The sequence below is a fragment of the Squalius cephalus genome (assembly GCF_949319135.1).
Source record: "Squalius cephalus genome assembly, chromosome: 8".
Taxonomy (NCBI): domain Eukaryota; kingdom Metazoa; phylum Chordata; class Actinopteri; order Cypriniformes; family Leuciscidae; genus Squalius; species Squalius cephalus.
This window is the reverse complement of record NC_137129.1, coordinates 14,363,305-14,385,365: the sequence shown is the minus strand read 5'-3', so window position 1 is coordinate 14,385,365 and position 22,061 is coordinate 14,363,305. Positions and strand designations below refer to the sequence as shown.

General features: G+C 38.7%; 1 protein-coding gene across 1 annotated transcript in view; it reads right to left on the bottom strand.

The window, feature by feature from the left end:
* Positions 1–21,640, bottom strand: part of rims3 (regulating synaptic membrane exocytosis 3) — a 67,378-nt gene extending 45,738 nt beyond the window's left edge. Inside the window, exons 1-2 of the mRNA XM_079878716.1 lie at positions 21,423–21,640; positions 4,595–4,884 (exon numbers count right to left, since the gene is read on the bottom strand). Coding sequence (XP_079734842.1) covers positions 4,595–4,844 — 250 coding nt within the window. The 5' untranslated portion in view covers positions 4,845–4,884; positions 21,423–21,640. The remainder of the gene's footprint in view (positions 1–4,594; positions 4,885–21,422) is intronic.
* Positions 21,641–22,061: the final 421 nt, after the last annotated feature.

Below are 22,061 nucleotides of genomic sequence, written 5' to 3'. Positions count from 1 at the left end.
CAAAATTTCTCTTTCGTCTCCCTGATTTATTGCATCACTGACTCAGAGCTGAATAAGACCTACAAAATGTATCGCATTAAATTGCTTGGCTGAAATCTATGGTGCGTGGAAGTGGATAGGGGATAAGGACAGATGGGTGCTGAGGTGCTGACCCTGATGCCCCAGACAGGTGAACCCTGGAGCCAAACTGCCCCCCTCCCCCTCCAAACCTTCAACACTCCCAGCCCTTGAGACTCATCAGCCCTGCTGGGCGAAGACAGCACACTGAAAAGGTCATCCTTTATAAAGCACACCATACCTACCAACATAAGCTACTGAGAGAATAACAGAGAAAAATAGAATGAGAATTGACTCTTTGCTAAAGCCCCACCTTAAAAACTTTTCCAAAGAACCCTATCTGTCCATAGTGACACAAAGTCCTTAAAAGGAACAGTTCACTACAAAATGTCATTATTTACTCACCCTCTTATCATTCCAAACATTCATGACTTTATTTTTTTCTGCAGACCACAGAAGAAGATATTTTGAAGAAAGTTGGTAACCAAACCATTTCGGTGTTCATTGACTTCTATTGTATGGGCAAAAAACCATGAGACATCTTTATGTTCCACGTAAGAAAGAAAGTCATTAGGGTTTGGAAAGACAAGAGGTAAATGATGACAGAATGTTTGGGAGAACAGTTTTTCCTTTTCCAAACATTTAAATTAATCTTGCAAAATATAATTGGTTAAACAGTTGGTCTTTCCCAAATGACATAGAACATCAGTAAGAACACCTACATTTTCCCTACATTTCTAAAGGTCACTTAATTTATGTGTTGATTCAGGTCATCGTAGTTTACCATGGTGAATGCGTTGTAGAAACGTTACTCTAATGTTATCATTCATACTTGCTTTTCCCATTTCAGTGACTTTGAAGTTTTTTTACTCGATTCTGATTCCATGTTACTGTGTAATTTAACAATTTCTTTAAAAGAAAAACAGTAAATACTTTGCATGGTCTGAATTTGTTCCAGTTCACGTAAGAATAATATCCATTCGATTCTTACCACTTTATGTGACTTTTTTTTTTTTTTGGCATTGGTCACATAAGGTCATTTCTATAGGATGTTTTTCACAAACTTTTTCAAAAAAAAGTTCACAAAGCTCGAATGCAATAGGGGGACAAACCGAATACTGAGACATTCTCAAATTCATGTCAATTTTTCAGTTTAGCTCTTTACTCAAAGTATTTTGCTGATAATATAATTTGTAATGAAAATGTTTTCACTGTAGACTTTATATATACCCTGTTTATTTCATTATATGCAATTATATTAATGCCATTTACACTTAATACAATTTACATTAACAACCTATTGTTGCTCATGGTGGATTACAACTTCACTGTCCAGAATGCTCTAATATATATCAAAGTAAAGGAAGTGTTTTGACAGTCCAGAATTTGGTACAAAATGTATAATCAGTTGTGAAAAATGTATTATTCATAAGCACATAACAGACATAATTATATCAATAAAAAATAGTAATGTAATTTAGCATGTTTTGTCACAAAACTTGTGTTGGACTAATGAAATCCCTCCCTTTGTGGGACTCGTCATTGCAATTTAAATTCCCATTCAACATCCTGTGGTTCATGGCCAGTTCAATTCAAACTTAAACTCATAAATTGAAAATGAGCCAGTTCTTAAAATCAGATTTTTTCTGAACCCTGCGAGAGATGGAAAAATAAAAAATATTTAGCACCATGTGCTCATTACAAGAGTCATTACAAACTGGCAGATTGATTTGTCTGACAGGTTCTTCTTTGTTAGCCAAGACCACTCACATGGCCACATACTGCAGCTATCGCTTTTTGGACTGTGTTAACACTTGTGGGCTGCTGTTGACCCTTATAGAGAGAGAGAGTTACATGACAATTCCTCCTGGGCACAGAGTCTGTAATTACCCCACAGGGGTACAATTACACCAGAGGATAGGAAAAATAAGAGGGTATAAAAAGAAAGAAGGAGCAGTGGGCTGCGGACAACAGAAACAACCTCAGATTCTAATCTAGGTTGGTGAAATACACAGCTTGACTCACTCTTTTTCTAAAAAAAACCAAACAGAATTGAGATGCATGTTTATTCCTGGGAGAAGCTAAGGTTATGCTGTATTACTCAGCCACACATCCAGTCATCTGTGAGTCATACAGGGTGATGGGAAGGTTAGCCTGTTCAGTGCTTGACTAAGAGCAGGGCATGATCTTCACATGCTCTGCTGACTAACACGCAGCTTTAATATACAGCCACAAATAAACACACAAAGACCAGATGAGGCGAAGCAAATGAAAGGGCTTCCCTGTATAACAGCACCTATTAAAACAAATTGATGACTAAATTCACACTTCCTGAAGAAAACGTGAATGGTGCACCACTGTTCTGAAGAGCATATACTATGCACTTGCTAGTGTATTCTGGATGGTTACTGGGGTGTTTCTAGTAGGGTTGCACCATTAATTGAAATAAAACTTAAACTGTGATATGACTTGCTGTGAACGCATTTAATTAAATAGATGAGAAAGAGAAGCTTTAAAGTCGGCATGAAATCAAAATGGACAAATCTTTTTCCTTTTCTTTTTTCAGAATGTTGCAGTGATTATTATAGATGATTTATCCTTGCACATCATTATTTTTATTTTAAAATTCATACGCCCTTGTAATCTTTAATCAAAAATGTTAACCTCTCCTTCAAAGCGACGTCTATTCTCTTCATGACGCATGTCGCGCCGGAGGCTGGGACTAAATATCCTCGAAAACTTACTTCAAACTGGCATTCAGATCTGCATCCATATATTTAGCAACACCAAACTTTCTGTTCATACAGTCAATTCCGAAAGACGAAATCAAATCCCACCCGTACATTTTTCAAATTACAGAAGCCGTTTCACTCGGATATACATCACAACAGAGAAGAAAATCACAACTTCTGTTTAATGCTGACTTTAACTCTGTCCTCGCCATTGACGGAATTTTCCGTCCTTTATGTCCTGACACAACGCTTCCTTGCCATTGACAGAATATTTTGGCAATCCATGTTTTCACTGTTATATGATAACACTGCTATTTTGCATCTTCTGAAAGAGTACAGAATCTCTGGATCCAAAAACTAAGAAAAATAAGAAACATGAGATGGAAGCATTGCTTATGCCCGTAAGATTTCAACAGCACATAAATCAAAACTGCCTAATGTTACTGAATGAAATGTAAACTCAGGAAGAGATATGGGACTGGCAAGTTTTGGGGTGTTGATGGACTTGATCTACTCTGTCTATGTTTTGATTATTATATCATATAGCCATGTTGATATATTATCACAAAATTTTGGCCAAATTGTGCAGCCCTAAATAAGCACAGGAAACATGGATTTTTTTCCAAGTATCATTCTATATTATAATTAAATCACTGTGGAACACAATGAAGCTCCACTATACTAATGTTGTTAATGAAAGTGGGCATAACAAGTAACAAGTGCGGCAGAAAGCAAAACCAGGAGACCAACATACTGTAACATCTTGCACCATTCATAAAATAGGTAACATACAACAGAAAGAAGAATCCCACAGAGAAATAAAAAGAGACAAGTTGTGCAAGAACAGTTTGATCCAGCACATGTGAAGTCATAGTGACCAGAACATGAGAAAAGAACTGAGAAGAAAAAAAATAGGAAGAGATGTGCACAAAGATATATTGAGGACTGCAGGCGCTGTTATGTAGGGTGCAGAGTATGAAAGGCATATGGGCCCTTCAGGATGCTAGAGTGACCCAAATTACTATTGAAAATAATTTGAAAGGGATTTTTTTTCTTACTTTTTAAAAATACACAAACACACTATACACACTGCCTAGAAGTGTAAAAGTGAAAAACATAAAAAGTAGGAATGAAGACCAAGTTCTTTTTTTGCCATCCTGGTCTAGCATAACACTGGTTAAAATAGCAGCCCTCCATCAATAAGTTTTCCATTTGTGCATTTAGAAGCTTGTTGTGGTGTTCAGTCGCTTTGATATGTTTAATATTTATTTATTTATACTTTATTCCTGAATGTAATGTCTTCCTGAAAATAGGAAGGACATTTGTTAAGTATACATTTTTTGTAATGGTTGGAAAATTTACTCTTGATAAAAAGACAATGAATGATACTGTTGTGTGAGACTCTCTATTTTCATCAATGCAATATCAAGTAGCCTATTGTTTTATAACAGCAATGAATCTAATTTCTCTAAATTATTTTATTTTATTATAAAAATCCTCAAGTCAGAAAATCTGAAAGTTTAGGGCCATTTATTCCGCTTTGCATACCCTTAAAACTGTTGAGGACTGTGAGACTGACAGGACTTGGTAACGTTGTGAAACTGGAAAGTCAACTAAGAATAAGAAAGTTGAGCAGAGGTGAAGGAAAGCAGAAAGAAAAGAAATGAGGTGAGAAACAAAACTACACTCTATGCAGGAATGACAAATTGCTCAGGCTGTGACATGAGAGCAAACAGAGGCAAAGGAAACAACAAGCATATCTGACAGAGAACAGCAGGGAAGTTGGAGTATTCAAAGCTGCCCACCTTGCTGGTTAAGCTGCAGTGTGCTCTTGCTCCACTGTGACAGACCCACGATAGCCACCATCTTGGCTCCCAGGCTGGAGCGACGCTTCTTGTTTCCGACCAGGCCTGTGGCATCGGGCCCCGTGCTGCTGGGGCTTTTCTCCAAGTTGTACATGGCCCCACTGATGCTGGAACTGCGGATCACGTTCCGGGCCGCCACCGCGCTCATCCCTCCTGGGCTGGGTACATCCACTGAGCTGCTGAGCATCATGATCTCACACAAGCCTCTGGGCACAGGGCTGGACTGAGATCTTGGAGGAAGACAGAGGGAGAACAGTTATCAGAACAATTCGATTAATAAACATTGTGTTTAAAGAAAAAAAAAACTGGTTTGACATCAGTGACATCAAACATCAAATCTTAATATCAAAATTTACTCTGCCTATTTTCTGTGGCCGTGTACCGTTCAAAAGTTCAAGGTCGTTAAGACTTATGCTCACCAAGGCAGCTTTATTTGATATGAAAATATAGTAAAAACAGTAATGTTGTGAAATATTATTACAATTTGATATATTTTAAAATTGAATTGATTCTTGTGATGGCAAAGCTGAATTTTCAGCAGTCATTACTCCAGTCGTCAGTGTCACAAGATCCTACAGAAATGATTATAATATGCAGTGCTATTCAAAATATACTTTGCTATTCAAAAAACAATTATTATTATCATCAACGATGAAAACAGTGGAAACCATGATACATTTTTTTTGCAGGCTTCTGCAATCGAAAGATTGTATATAAATAAAAAAATCTAAATGACTTCAAAGTTTTGAACTTTAGTCTAATTCTGCAGCACTTTCCCTTTTGCTGAATTAAATCACTAAAATGCATAGCTGTTTTATTTTTAATTTAATGTTTTAATAATTCACCAAATTATAGGTTTTAGGTATCAGTGTATTGTGCACTGTTTTTCAGTAGAATCTCCAGTGCCACTACAACAGAGATCATGTTTTACCTGAGTTGTGAATATGAGTTTGCTGTCTGTATTGAATGTAATGAAATAAGAAAAGGCAATGTGCCGTGAAATAATGGCAAGAAACTTCTTTCTGTGGAGTTCACTTCATGAGCTGCACGCAATAACAAACAATGCAGTGTAGTCTAATTCATGCGTAAATGACTATGAGTCAGTGAATCAAAAACATACAGAGTAGCCCAATTCCTAAAACAATTGATTCTTATGAATCAATGAATCAAAAACAGAATAAATTTGTTTCCCTTTCCCCAATAGTTATTGTTCTGCTAAGTGCCCAAAAATGTAATTAAAATAAAAAATACTGGTAAAACTTCACAATAAGGTCTCATTTATTACCATTAATTAATGTATTAATTAACATGATCTAACAATGAGCAATGGCCTACATTTGTTACAGTATTTATTAATCTTTGATAACATTAGTTAATACAAACACAGCTGTTCATTGTTTGTTCATGTTAGTTCACAGTGTATTAACTAATGTTAACAAATCCAATTTTTGTTTTTAAATATGTAATAGCAAATGTTGAAAATGAACATTAAAATGCTGTAGACATATTGTTCTTTCTTAGTTCATGTTAACTAATGTAGTTAACCAATGTTAACTAATGAAACCTTATTGTAAAGCATTACCAAAATATACAGTGTGTTCATAACTACATAATTTTAAAGTGAGTAACTTGAAATATAATAAATGCGTTTAAATCAACACGAAGATTTGCATTTTAAACAACAGAAATTATTAAAATTGGCACACACATTTTTCTCATATGGCTTGGCTCTGTATATAAGGCCATGGAATGCTCTGACTGACGCACATGTGCAGAATGATGCTGGCCTGATAAATGATTTAGAACAAGGTCTGGGATGACATCTAAAAGAGTGAGTGAGCTGACAAATAAAATCAGTCTACTCCAGGAGAAAAGGCCATTCCCACAATGCAGTGCGACACAGGTTTCGGCCTTAAGTTGGCGATTTTATGCTGTGAATGAAAAAAAAGTGCTGGCTAATTTATGTGCAATCTTCTCTGTGAACAGCCTGCATGTTTGTTTTCTGTGCTCCCATTCTCTTTCTCTCACTCCCCTTCCCCCTGTTCTGCACTCGCCGCTTTGATCTGTGCTTCCTCATATCAGCTGAAGTGTTTCTGGGTCTGTGGCAGTCGTCCCTCTTGGAAATGAATCAGCCTGCCTCCCTGAGTGATAATAATCATAATTTAGAGCTGGATCTGGACTAACACTCCTTTGAAATGAAAATGAAATGAAAAGAAAGCAGGGTACGTCTTTATCACAGTAATCAGATTGATTTAGGTGTGTGTACATGGGGTCTGATTGGCAATGGGAGAGATGAGCGAAGAACAATGGTCTGAAATGTGGCAGCACAGCCGATCAAAGAGACCCGTGGCCCTTAGCTGCTTTGTCCGTCATCGTGACCTGAGCTCTAAACTGTGGGCGCTGATAAGTACAGACAGATTAAGAGGGCACCTTTTATCAAACGTCTTACTGCACAAACAGTAGCAAGACATCACCCATGCCGACCTGCGCCTTGCAGACAATGCGTGACTCTTTTGGGGTCAACTAGACGTGATTGAAGTGGGTCCCATTTATTTACAGTGTCCTGACAGGGCTTAATAGAGCAGGAACTTGTGGGTCGCTGTACTCTCTCATCCACAGATTTTTTTTCACAGACACACTGCCAATGCTGGTGCCAGACCCAATGGCTAATTTGGCCTAGTTCCATGTGTTGCCAACAAAGAAAAGGGAGAAAATAGCCCTTAAACCCCTTAAACTTGCTTGTTTTCAAACCAGAAACAATGACATAAGAGGTAAAAAGTGTTAAGTGTGAAGTCACAAAACAAAACTAGATCGCAAAAAACTAGATTAATCCCATTAGAATCTACACTAGAAGTGCACAACAACCAGTTTCAATTTTTTGTTAGCTCTAAAGCTACCTTACAAATAATATATGTATCTATCAATTAATGGTAAGTAATTTCAGTTGTTACATAGTTTATTTAACAGCCATAAAGTTGCTGAATTAAGACTTTAAAACAGGTTGTCAAAACTAGTAGTAAAACTTGTAAACACAGACCATGATGCACCATGTGTGTATATGTTTGGTAGCAGCCTAATCAATCATGTCATTGTGGCTCTCAAACGTGCGTTTAAAAACCAGAATGTAAAAACTGGGGCATCACTCAACCCTTTTTTACTGAGGCACAGGTAAAAGAACACAGGTCTCATGATGCGGTTTTAAAAGTTTAACTTCTTTTAAAGGCATGATATGTATGATTTTTGCATTAAAATATCCAAAAACCAATAGCACAGTTTTATATATTTTGTTGAAGTGTGAACTTACATTATACCAAATGTTTCCAACAATGTTTAAATCCAGAGAAATCAGCTATTTTAACCAGTGTAATCACGTCGCCTGTCAATTACATAATATCCGCCAATGATATCATATTTGTCAAATAAAGCAACCTGTATGAGTATTAATTCAGCATTTGCAGCTATTCCATTAAAAAAATAATAATAATGTGAATTTAAGTGACTGTACGTAACTACGTAAGTGACAAACTGTAACAGAGTACAGAGTTTAAGTTCAGGGAGGAAAGAGGCGGGAACCGGCAAATGTTAAATGTTACTTTAATCATAATAGACATAAACAACAAAACAAAAGAAGAGGCAGCAGCCAACTGTGGCATATTGGCATAATTAAAACAACAAGGTAAAATACCCCAGGCCTGGGGTGCATTTCCTAAAAGCATAGTTAGCCAACTATGGTCGCACGTTCCGTAAAATTGTGCTGGTGACGACGGAACTTGCGACCATAGTTGGCTTCGGGAAACGCACCCCTGGTCCTCTCTCTTTTGTTATTGTTTTGAATAAGCGGCCTCTAGTGGTGAAACTTTCATACTGTGCCTTTAACTTCAGGGTGTCATGACCCTCATGCTCAATTGTGTGAAAATGCGCTCAGTTGTGATAAAGATATAGAAGTTTAAAAAATCTGCACTAGTAGAACACAAAAATAAGTTCTGTATGAAGTTAGGGAAAATTTTAAATATGCACTGGTACCATTTCAGTCTAAACATATACTGTACTACTAAGTGATTTTTTGGCTAATTGTGAAGTATTGACCTAAACCATTCTGACATAAACCAACTTGGAAATCCATGCCGGTGTCAGATAATTTTTTCAAAAGAGTGTTTTAACAATTTTGTAGACTTCTGCAGTCCTTTAGAAGATTCAGAAGTAGTTCAAAGGTGAAGCTACTTTGTTGGCTCACAAAGATGACCCTCTCCAGGCAAGCTGAATCCTTCCCACCACAGCAGAGGAACCCAAATCTCAGAAAAGTGAAGAGGTCGTCATTAGTCACCGGAGAAAACGGGCTGGCCCATCCATCACTGGCCTGTTAACCCACTTCTCTATTCAGGAATTTCTTAATTTGGACCTGTGCTCAACACAATATATCGTTACTGTTCTTTTTATGGGTTGGATAGAAGTTGACAAAAATTTCAGCCATCTGGGCTTCTCTTGATTTAAAACCAAGACACTTCTGTCTTCACTGGAGAAGCAAAGATCATGAGATCTTGAGATGTTTTAGCTAAAGCGTTGTTTGGTCATTGAGTCCTTACCAACTGCATTTCACTGAGCCGCCAGGCTAAGCATGGAACACATTAGTAACCAATTAATCAAATTACAGTTAATAGAGTTGAAATCATAATTGCTTTTGGCCTTGTCAATTTCTGGGCAATGGGCACATGCAATTACTGTTATTAACCAGTCCACTGGATGAGGGAAAATTTTACTTATTTTATTGAAAACAAAGGATACGTTTTAAGGTTTGACAGCACAAGGAATGGTCTTTGGAGCTGTCACCAAAACATTTCACCATTTACGCACACTAGAGCTTGCCATGGTATCATATCATGAGACGGTAGATATATGTAAATCAAGTTCAAGTTCACTTTATTTGTATAGAACATTTACAACAGCCACTAGGCTGACCAAAGTACTTTACAGAACAACCAGATTCAAATATAGTAAGACCTGCATAACAACACATAAAACACAAATAAGAGCAGCAAAGCTAAACGAAACCTTAAAACTGGAGTGACAAAACAGTATCAGACTCAAATATAAAATAGTAAAATCAGTAGATTCTGCCATACCATTTATATGACACATATATCAATTATAATGTTTTTTTTTATTTTTTATTTTTATTATTTACACACGAAAGCAACAAAGAAAAATGGCGGAGTGTTAAAATACAGAGGCTCCGTCCGAACCCTTAGGCAGAAGATTTGTTGCCCTGATGCCCAACCAGGCAATGACTTTGCAGGCAGTGTTTGCGCACAAAGGTACCTTACGAAACTGATTTTGGATAGGTGCATGTACTTCTGAAGCAGCATAAAGGTTTAATGATCTACTTTGGCGAATTATTTAATTACTACACAATACAAAATATTAAAAAAGTGGAAAAAGTTGGATTTACACACAAACACAACCGCAACTTTCAGAAGCTATTATTTTTTAGCACAGCCTGGATTGTGAAATATCATTGGCAGTGAAGGATGCTTCTATGCTGCCTTCAAAAATCAGTCAGATGAAGGCAGCAAAGTAGACAGGATGTTGCATGAGCATTGGATTCGGACATGCCTTGTTGCTTTCCTTTCTGCAGAGGCAGCATTTTCTCTGTTCATTATATGTTCTTGTTTATGTGGTTTGCTAGTTTCCTATGTTTTCCCTTATTACCCCAGAGTGTTAAAGAATCTTGAATAAAGACTATTTTGCTTTATACACCATATTGTCATGCATGCTGCAGACCATGCGTTACAATTTAAAGTGGAACAAGTAATTAATTTGTAATGTTATTTTACATAATTTTATAATGTTATTTCATTTCATTTCATTTTATTATTAGTCTTTTGTTTTTGTTATAAAATGTGAGATAGTTCATTTGTTATGAACAATCAACATTTTCCTCTGTGTCCATCAAGCAAAATGATCCAATATGAAAAAAAAAAATCTACAAAGAATTTAATTAATCTGATTTTCCAAAAACTGTTTTTACAACATGCAACAGTCTTTGCCACACGGTTATTTACTATATTACATATTGGGTTTCATTTCCAGACAAAAATAACATTATGTCTATTGACTATAAGTAATGTTGCAACCAGTGCTTTAAGTGGGCCGGTACGCGCCGGTACTCAGTACCGCCACTTCCAAATATAGCTCTTGAGCGTACCGCCACCTCTCCGTGCGCCCAGAACGTGGTTTTAGCGTACCGGTACGCTCATTTGCACATCTGTTTTAATCCTCTGGCGGCGCTGCCGCTTTTCAGAGCGCCCTTCACAATGCACGGCGCGCGCTCTATTTCAGCATAATGGTTGTTTGTTGCCATGACAAAGGAGGAGGAAGCACAACTGAAACCGCCATGGAAGCACGAGAGGACCTCCCGTTATCGTAAACGACCACCCGCCAACTCTCACGCATTCACCGTCCGTGAGACACATGCACGCAATTGACACTTTTCACACGCTCTCACAACACATCCATTTTCTCACGCACAGAAAAATCGCGAAGCAAAGAGGACACGGAGACAGAGCAGGTTAGTTATGATATAAAACAAAATCCCAGCTCTCAGATTCTGTCATTTTTATAACGAGATTCAAACAATAAATACCGTTTTGGCGCTTGTAAATGTGACATGACAGATCCCTAGCGCACGTGAACCGATCATCTCTATTAACACGAATGAACACAATGTTAAAAGAAACAGTACAACTTACCGAAATGTATATTCAGCCTACATAATATCGATCAATCAGTGTTTTTCAACCGCGGAAAGGGTCAGTAAAACAGCTGGAGAACAATTGTCACATAATATTTACCTCAGGAAAGCCATTTGATGACCATAATATAGGCTATAGCACGTGAGTTGGCTAGAAAAACACAGCTATAGAGAGTTTTTTGCTAAATATGTGTACTATATTACATATTTATTATATTTTTTTACATATCATTAAATAAAGTTGTTATTAGGATAAAAAAATGCATTATATTTAATTTGAATTATTTTTAACCTTAAATAATACTACCAGCTGATAGGGCTCTCTGTATGTTTACATCATTAGGTGAGATTTTTTTTCTTGAGAAAAATGAATGCCTATCTTGTGTACCTAATATTTATCCAGATTAGATTAAGAAAAAGATTATTTTGTACATCCCAACACCCCCCCCCCCCCACCCCTCCCACAATAAAGCCACAATAAAGTTCACAATCAAAGTTCTAACTGTTGCTTTTAAAAAATAAAATAAAAAAATAAATAAAAAATACTTTTACTTCAATTACTTAAGTACATTAAATATCAGGTACTTTAAGACTTTTACTTAAGTAATATTCTAAAAGGTAACTTTCACTTCTACCAAAGTCTTTTTCTAGTACTTGTACTTTTACTCAAGTATTGCTGTCTAGTAATTTATACAACACTGCGTCTTATAAAGTGTGAAAAAAATGTGAGATATAAACTATCTATAAAGCTAGTCAAATTCTAAGGGAAAAAAAGACTGACTTTTTTTTTCTTTCTCAGAATAGTTTATATCTCACAATTCTGACTTTATAACACACATTTTGCGACTTTATATCATGCAATTCTGACTTTATATATCCCAATTGCGCCTTTATTTCTCAGAATTGCGACTTTATATCTCGCTATTGCGACTTTATATCTCATAATTGCGACTTTATTTCTCACAATTCTGACTTCTTATCTCGCAATTATGAGAAAAAAAGTCACAATTCTGACTTGATATATCGCAATTGTGAGAAAAAAAGTCAGAATTGTGAGATAACAAGTCGCAATTATTATTATTTATTTATTATTCAGTGGCGGAAACAAGCTTCCATAGTTACCTCAGGGGAGGAGGGGAGTCAGCAGAAAAAAAAAAAAAAATTAGAGTACCGGCACCTCTTTTGAGCCACTTAAAGCACTGGTTGCAACTACATGTTAACTAACTCTCATTAGAGTATTAGTACACTGTTAGAATGTCAAAAGGGGACCATCAAAATAAAGTTACCAAAATCATGCTGTGATTTTGTTTGAATCCACCACTAATGAGAAGAGAGAGGAAGAGGATGTGTGAACACCAAATTCAAACACACAGTCCTCTATATGCTATCTGTAGGGTTTCTATCATTGCACGAGCTAAGCTGTGTCACGGCATGAGTAATGCTACAGTCATGCTGACTTACACACAAAGCCTGGACTGCACCAACCCTCAACACACTCCATTAACACACCATTAGATGTGTTTGTGAGAGAGAATCAAAAAGAGTTAGGAGGACTACAAATCTAGATAATACTGGATGCTTGCTAATTCTGTACCAACATTTAAACATTTTAAATATAGTCACATGAAATATTAAACACTCAGTTAAGGCTTTAATAGAGGACTAAGTCATTTTTCCCTTACTGTAAAGTTTAAACATTAAAGAAATTAATATAATTTATTTTAAATGGTAGGGGTCATTGCATGGAGGCGATATATTGAAATCACATGACCAGCCAAATATTACTTGTTTTATTTCGGCATCTCTCTCTTGAGACAAGATCTTAGGAGCAGACATCCTTTTTAGGCAGGGGCTGAGGTCAGGGGAATGTAGACGTCACCCCGAGGTGGTAAAGCATATATGGGAGTTGTACGGCCAAGCGGAAGTGGATCTGTTTGCGTCTCAGGATATTTAAATGTAAAAATTAAATTCACTACAATTGCAATAAAGAGCAGAATAATGTCTCAGGTACAGACATGGCCGAGGCTACTGTACGTCTGTATGCTTTTCCCCCTATTGCTCTGCTCCCAGAAGTTCTGGAGAAGGTCCGCCAGGACGGAATATGTCTACTGCTAGTAGCACCGTACTGGCCGAGCCGAATATGGTTTCGTACCTAGTGTCCCTCCTCTATGGCTCTCCCTTGGAGATTCCGGTCAGGAGGGACCTTCTGTCTCAGGCGGGAGGCATGATCTTTCACCCCTGCCCAGAGATATGGAACCTGTGGGTTTGGCCTCTGAAGGGGCCCAACTCATAGATTCTGGTCTCTCAACCAAGGTTGTAGAGACCATACTTCACTCCAGAGCTCAGAGTGGAAAGTTTTCACTTCTTGGTGCAGTATGCGACAGTGGGATCCAGTTAACTGCCCAATTCCTTGGGAAGGAAACCTCTAATAACACATTTCCTTCATGGCACTCTGAGGCCTGCAATTCTTACCAGGGTTACGGCGTGGGACCTGGCTATTGTTTTAGAAGGCTTATCTGCGGCTCCCTTCGAGCCCCTTGAAATGGTTTTAGAGAAGTTTCTGACATTAAAAACAGTTTTCTTTCTAGCCATTCATTCTCTGCAAAGAGTAGGAGATCTTCAGGCCGTCTCTGTATCCTCCACTTGCCTTGAGTTCTCACTGGGGATGGTCAAGGCATTCTTTTACCCTAAACAGGGCTATGTCCCTAAGATGCCGACCAACATACCGCAGCCTATCGTTTTGCAAGCCTTCTGCCCTCCTCCTTTAAAAGCTCATGACCAGGAAAAGCTGAACCTTCTCTGTCCAGTAGGAGTGCTGGATACATATGTCCACAGAGCTGCCCTGTGGAGGAAATCTGATCAGCTGTTTGTCTGTTTTGGATTGCCTAAAAAGGTCTTCCTGCTTCAAAGCAGACAGTCAGCAAGTGGATAGTCGAGGCAATCTCTCTTGCACATGAGGTCTCTGGTCAGCCTTCACCTTTGGCTATCAGAGCTAACTCTATCAGAAGTATGGCAGCCTCCAAGGCCTTCATTTCATGTGTATCCCTTCAAGAAGTTTGTGATGCGGCGGGTTGGTCTTCTTCACTCACATTTGTATGGTTGGCTGCCCCAGGTTCTCAGGTGCTTATGTCTTAGTTGTGCCACAGTTTCACATGGACAGGCACTTGTAAGTACCAGTGGGGATTTCTTTAAGACTGCAAGGGAAGCTCAGCTTCCCCTATAATGTAAAAAAAATAATGGTCAAATATGTACTAATGTGTTAACATTTTATTAACTAAAAATGCGTTAGAAAACGTTCATCTCAAAGAGGAGTTCGCTCGAAGCGTCACAGTGCATTTCCCTGTTGAAGCCCAGCGTCCATTGACTTCAATGGGGCTGATTTGAACAGTTTTTTTCAGTGCTTCGAAACTAGACGGTCATTGGATAAGTGCTGCGATTGTGTCCCGCCCACGGACGCTCAGCGTCTCTGGGGGTGAATGAGGAGTGGGCTGGCCTGGACTCCGGGCTTCTGCGTGATGATTGGAGGGTCTGTCGAAAGGCTGCATCTCCTTTTGATTAACAGCGATTTCATACAGTAAAAAGTCGCTAATGCTGAAGCTATTCGAGCTCAATCCCATCGCGATTTTTCAAGTATACGGTAGTCGAAAGACAAACTGCTGCAACCTATTTCTTGGTATTTGCTTGTCGAAATTGCTAGCCAATTTTCATAATACATTTCACACAATTATACATTTATACCTTTATTATATTATTACTTATATATATTATTATTAGTAATAATAAAAAAAATATATATTATTATTAGTAGTAGTATTATTCTTTATTATATTATTATTTATACCTTTATTATATTATTACATTTATACAATTATATTTAACTCTGCTGGCCATTGAGAGGACACTGGTGAAGTCACTGGAAAAGACGCCTAGTTGGTACGACAGGGTCACAGAGCATTTTCTTGAGAAGGAACGTAGAATTTACGTATAAATAAATGGACAATTTTTATGATGTAGGCCGAAAATGAGCTTCCCCTCTTTGAAAGACCAGCAGCCGCCACTGGTAAGTACGGCGTTTGGGCATTATCGTTCCCAAAGCGTCATCAACGCAGCGTGAGTTCCCTTGAAAGGGAACGTTTCAGGTTACGATTGTAACCATAGTTCCCTGAGAAGGGAACGAGAAGCTGCATCGCACCGCCATACATCATCCCTGTAATTGATTTGCTTCGGTTAATTGAAGCTAGTGCTGGTCATTCCAGATGTGCTTTTATCCTTTCCTGGTTATGACGTCAACCGCCCGTGACGTTCCGTCTTGCCATTAGACTAGTTGACACACGTCCTTCAGACGCAATCACGCAGAAGCGTTCCCAAAGCATCATTAACGCAGCGTCTCGTTCCCTTCTCACTATGGAACTATGGTTACAGACGTAACCTGAGACGTTATTCTGCTCTTTGATGCTATTACAGTGAAATACATTTTTACATTTCAATCTGTTTGTCATGCAAAGCTATCCCCTTATAAAAAAGAAATGCAATTAATTATATTGATTGTGCACTTGTACTGTACTTCAAACCCTAAAAGTGTCATTTTAAAAAGCTGTTCTTGCATTTAATGTAATGCATTTAACGAAAGTACACTTCCATGACTGTTTCTTAAGACATGTACACTTTTAAAAATCGAAATTCAATTCCAATACGTAAGAACGCAACTAAAGAGGATGCATCGAATGCAGACTTAAGAGATTTGAACAGTTAGAAATCCCAGAGGACGCTGCGGGTGGACAACGTATGGTAGCCTGTAAGCTTTAAACTTCTCATTCTCACTTAAGAGAGTCCCACTGCAAGCTTGCAAATATGTGATGGCTCGTGAAAGTAAACATTTGTTGTTTTGTTTTGCCTAATTTTAATAAAGTGATAAAGACCTGGAGAAAGCCTTCAGTATTTTATTTGGCATATTAAAAAGAATCTTAACTGACAAAGCATAAGTAACATTAAACATCTTTTTCACAAGTACACGTTGAAAAATGATACAAAATACTGAAAATAATGTCTATAATAATATGAAATAAATTATTTAATAGGTTGTGACTTTTTTTTGTAATGCTATGTTGTATTTATTGTGTACTGGCCACTTCTTATAATATGCTGGGATGGTCAGTTGAGTAAGAAGATCACAGCACATCTCAATTATTACAAAATGCGTTCTGTGTCTTCACCTTCTTTTTTAAGGTAGCCTGGCAAGACCAGTCTCCACGAGAGGGCAAGTCCGTTCTTTACGTTCTTGGAATTGAGAAACAGCCTGTTTCTATTGCCATCTTGTTTGTTTTTATAGCTACCCTTGTGTGGCGAGCAGGATGAGGCCGAGGGCCGTGGGAGGGTCGCGAGGCCGGTGGCGTGATCAGTGATGAGCTACACCTGCGAGACGCACCGGTCTCGGATCTCTCACGGAGGAGCGGAAGCATAAAGGAGGAGCGACGACAATGAAGAGCGAGAGAGGACAGGCCTGATTTTTATTTGGATGTGTTGTTTCTGTTTTGTGTGTTGCCAGCAGTCGTCCGTGAGGGGCTGCTGGCTTTTACTTTCATTTTTGTATTTGTTTATTTGGTTATTAAAATGTTTAAGTGTTCGCCGGTTCCCGCCTCCTTCTTCCCATAACATCATACCTTGTTACATTGGTGCCGAAACCCGGGAGGAAGGAGGGACGCACTGTCAGAGAGCCCTCGCTGCTGGGAGAGATTGCGGTGCTGAGGAGGTCGGGCAGCACGAGGGAGCCGTGGCCGCCGATTGCTGCCCGAGGCGATGGTGCTGGAGCGATAGAAGATCAGGAGGGACGGACGCTTCGCTGCCGTACTCCTGGGCCGAGGAGGGGTGGCTGCCGTCCGCGAGGGAGCGGAGGAGTCGCTCCCGTTCGCCGTGGGCCGGAGCCTGTTGCCGTCGGCCATGATGGGGGCGGAGCAGGGGACGGGAGGCTCGCTGCCGGCTGCCCTCGGAAGGAGGAGCCATCGCCGTCCGCCAGGAGGCGGACGAGTGTCGAGCCGTCCCCCAACGGATGTCCAGTACCATCGCATGGCACCGCGAGTGAGTCTCAGGTGGTTGAGGACCGAGCGGCAGTGTGTCTGGGGACCGGACCAGGAATTTTTTTTTTTTTTTTTTCTTCCTCTCTCCCCTCTCTCGTCTCTGTTGCTCCTCATGCTTCCGCCTCCTTTTCTCTCGCCTCGTCTATCCATACCCCCAGGTACCGCAGCCGCCGTGATTGGTCCCCCCGGGGAGGGGGGGAGGGGGGGAGTAGGCGCAGCCTCGGAGGTACCCCCCGGCCTGCGAGGGGCGATGGGGGTATGTGGCGAGCAGGACGAGGCCGAGGGCCGTGGGAGGGGCGCGAGGCCGGTGGCGTGATCAGTGATGAGCTACACCTGCGAGACGCACCGGTCTCGGATCTCTCACGGAGGAGCGGAAGCATAAAGGAGGAGCGACGACAGTGAAGAGCGAGAGAGGACAGGCCTGATTTTTATTTGGATGTGTTGTTTCTGTTTTGTGTGTTGCCAGCAGTCGTCCGTGAGGGGCTGCTGGCTTTTACTTTCATTTTTGTATTTGTTTATTTGGTTATTAAAATGTTTAAGTGTTCGCCGGTTCCCGCCTCCTTCTTCCCATAACATCATACCTTGTTACACCTTGTTAATCTCCATGACAACAAATCACCTTCACCTGTCTCTCATTAGCCCATTGTCATCTAGTGTATTTAAACCCTCAGTTATCTTCTGATAATTGTCTTGTGTTAACGTTTCATGATGGTGTTTATCTCTGATGATTCCTGGTGTTTATTAAATGTGAGTTCATTGTTTTTCTGCGTCAAGCCTTTCTGTTTGGATTATCACATCAAATCAGGGTGTGACAATTACACTGTTTGGATAGTTTGATTGTAAATTATATGGAACTATAGACTATATAGATCTGGCTATGTGAAACTACTTTGAATTAATCCCTTTTCTTTGCATGACACATTGACATTACAGTACAGAATGGCTCTTTTGGCATTATACTGAATATTGTATAAGCATTCATTTCATGTGTCTCGGGAGTGCACATAAACGTCACTCACATCCTTTTAATTTTCCTGGTAAAAACTTCCTGAGTCCTTCACATAAAAGTCAGTCAACAGGCTTTCATAGACAGCCTAGCAAGTCGTTTCATTACAAGCTGTTCACACATTAAAACGATTAATACATGAAAGATCTTACATATAGCCCCTTTAATAATGGTAAATGAAAACCATAATAATTTATTCATTTTCCTCCCTCATCCTCTTCTCCATCTCATTTTTTTGCCTGTTTTCGCAGTGAGTGATGAGGTGAATTCTCTTGGTGAGTTATGATTCTGCAATTATTAGAGAAATACAGGGGCATGTTTACCTTTTACAGTAAGGAAACAAAGACATGATTTGTATTCATTGTGCACCAAAGATTTCTGCACTCTTAGAAATTAATATTCTTTATTATCATCATTGGTTCTATGAAGAACCTTCATCACCCATGGAACATTTCTTTTGAACAAAAGGTTCTTTATACTTTCTTCAGACTATTAAAATGTTCTTCACACACTAAGAAAAAAATATTGTTCTTTTAAGAACTGTTCACTGAAAGGTTATTTTGCGAACACAAAACCATTTGTGGTTCCTCAAATAATCTTTCAGTTCTTAACCTCTTAAAAGAACCACTTTTTTTTCTTAATGTGAGAAACTTTTTGCAATAAAGAACCACTTGTGGAATGAAAAGGTTCCATTGATGTTAACGGTACTTCATGGAACCATCAATGCCATAAATGAACCTTTACTTTTAATAGTGTATGTCATTTATAAAAGATGAATTGCAATTATATAATCTCTATTCAATTGTCTCTAAATACACTCATTGTTAAGTAACTAATAGTCTATGTCCAAACTATAGATGCATTAGTCACAAGAACAACACATTAAACATCTCAAAAGCGTTTGCCAAACATGGACAAGTGCACTCGCAGAGAAGAGCAGAATTTGAACATCACGGCTCATTGACAAGAACACAAAGACACTTAACGAAATGGTTACTAAACGCCACAGAAGTACAGCCTCAAAAAATACCAAAGAATCTAATCAGCACCTCTTTGAACCAAGCTCAACAAAAACTGTAAATCACAGATTTACTGCCATCAGGAGCCTGCTTGTTTCCAGGTCCAGCGCACAAATAAGTATAACCTGGTATAAGAAGCACAAAATCTGGGCCCAGGAGCACCGATCGAAAAAGAATGGTTTCGTTTTCACTCTATTTCATCCTAGAGGTTCAGAAAAATGGGTTTCTTCAACACTGAATGCTTTTAGCTAGCTGTTGTACATCATGCATTATTTATTTGCAGTTATTTTCACCTCCTGCACATAACAAAACATACAAAACATGTGCTCTACTTCAAAATATGGATTAGTATTACAAAAACTAACATCTCTGACTTCATTAAAAAATACCCATGAACCATAACAATTCCTAAATTCTTCACCCTCCTGTGTTCATACACTGTAAAAAATGACATGATCAATAATGACAACATACGTTTTTACATTGCTTTAACTCAAGTTAAGCCATTTTCAACTTTTTTATAAGTTATACAAGATTCAAATCATTTTTTAAGTCAGTTCAATGTAATTTAAGTTGAAATGACTTAGGCTAAACATCCAAGTTGATTGTACTTAATAATTTAAGACAGAAACTTTTTTTTTTACAGTATACCTGCCTTTACCATAGAATTCGAATGGCACTTCTTAGTGTTTTGATTTATTAGAGCACCACGTAACCGCTTGTGATCCCATTTACTGGGAAATGCCTCGCATTTCTTGATAGAGCCATGATAGAGCCATCCCATTAAACTCAACATCGCCTTTGACCTAACATCAGCATGTAGGCACCAAATAGTCTGGCAGCTGTGAACAAACCTATAAATTGGATACTTTTACTGCCCTCCCGCAGCTCTCTCAAATGGATGATGTACTTAAATCAGTGAAAGGTGTAATCGCCCCTTTTCCTGTCCTTACGGCCTTCAGACACTTTATAGATTTAACAGTATCGACCTAAACATATCTCAGGGATCACTGCTCCAGTGATATACATATAGATACAGACAGCTTAAACAACAACTTGAACTGATTCGCTGTCTATTGAGTTTTACGATCTGAACAATCATCAGATCCAGCGTACATCAATCCCTTTTATCAGTTATAAGCTGTGAATGATAGACCACTGAGGAACAGATTCCTGTAGTTAAATGTCAATGCTGGAATTCTGTTGATCTTTCATGAAAGGAAAGTAATATTGTACTGATTTAGTGTTGTAAATATTTATTTAGAGGATGCCACAATTCCAGTACCTCCATGTAAAACTCTCAAGGATCCTGCATGTCGTCTGTAAACATCTATATAAACATTGAATTGTCTATTTATTAAATCATGTATTTAAAATATATATATATTACTGGCTGAATGAAGAATAAAAGGTTCGTGCAAGGTTTTCAATGCACCGTTTTGACTGATATTGGATATATATTATCATATTTTGAAGGTAGCATGCAATGTTTCTTCTATTAAGTATTATTATAAAGTAGCCTATGCAGTGGAGGCAAATACACGCATAACCTCTCATAAAACTATATCTAATATATCTAATTCAAACTAAAAATATGTGTGCTTAATAATAACTAAAAATAAAAAGGCATGCAGCAAAGGCATAATATAAATAATAGACCATAGAGGCCGGAGTGGAAATAAATGCAGCAAAAGAGGTTTTGCAATATTCATGCAATGCACAGAATATCTCTGCTTCTCAAATTCAGTTTGCAATACAATTGTTCGAACAAATGCATTAAAAAAAAAAAACATAAACGATTCATGCATAATAGCTGACAATGATGCACTCGTTGCCTTTGCAATGCAGCTTTACCCTAATAATAATAATAATTCAATGCATCATGTCATCTGTGCTCGCGCGAATATATTCAAACACTTACCGGTAAACAGCGAGTAGAAAGAGGCACGGGATCGTTTCGGGCAGTCAGATAATGGTGTGTTTCTGTCGTGTCGTTGCAGATAATGTCATTGTTTAGTTTGTTTTATGTTCGCGTGCCAGTGTCTGGACGGTTCTTGCATCCACAGAAGAGCGCGACAGAGCAACTGACGAGAGAGCGGCGCGCTGCTGATCCAGCCTTCTCACAGCGAGCGCGTCTCCATGGTTACACACCTGATCCGCTGGTCCCTATTGGGGCAGGTGTGTAACCATGGAGACGCGCTAGCAGTGATGAGACTGGATAAAACTCTAGTCCCCAGGCACGAGTTACACTACAGCATAATCAGAAGCGGTTATTAGAATTTTTAATGAACTTACTTCTCATCAACATCAGCCCGTACATCCTGACCAGACACACACAATTCCAGCATTCTTGTTTATCTTATTTATCCTTTGCTTTTTCTTTTTCTTTTTTTTTTTACTGAAAAGGGGAACATGTAGGCTAGTCCACAATACTGGACCATAAAGAAATCTTTATGGGGGGGGGGGGGGGGGGGGGGGAATAAAAAAGATTAACGATTTGGCCTGTCTCACCTCAGAGTCTTCTCTATGGCCCTGTCCCAAATGGCACACTCCATGTGTA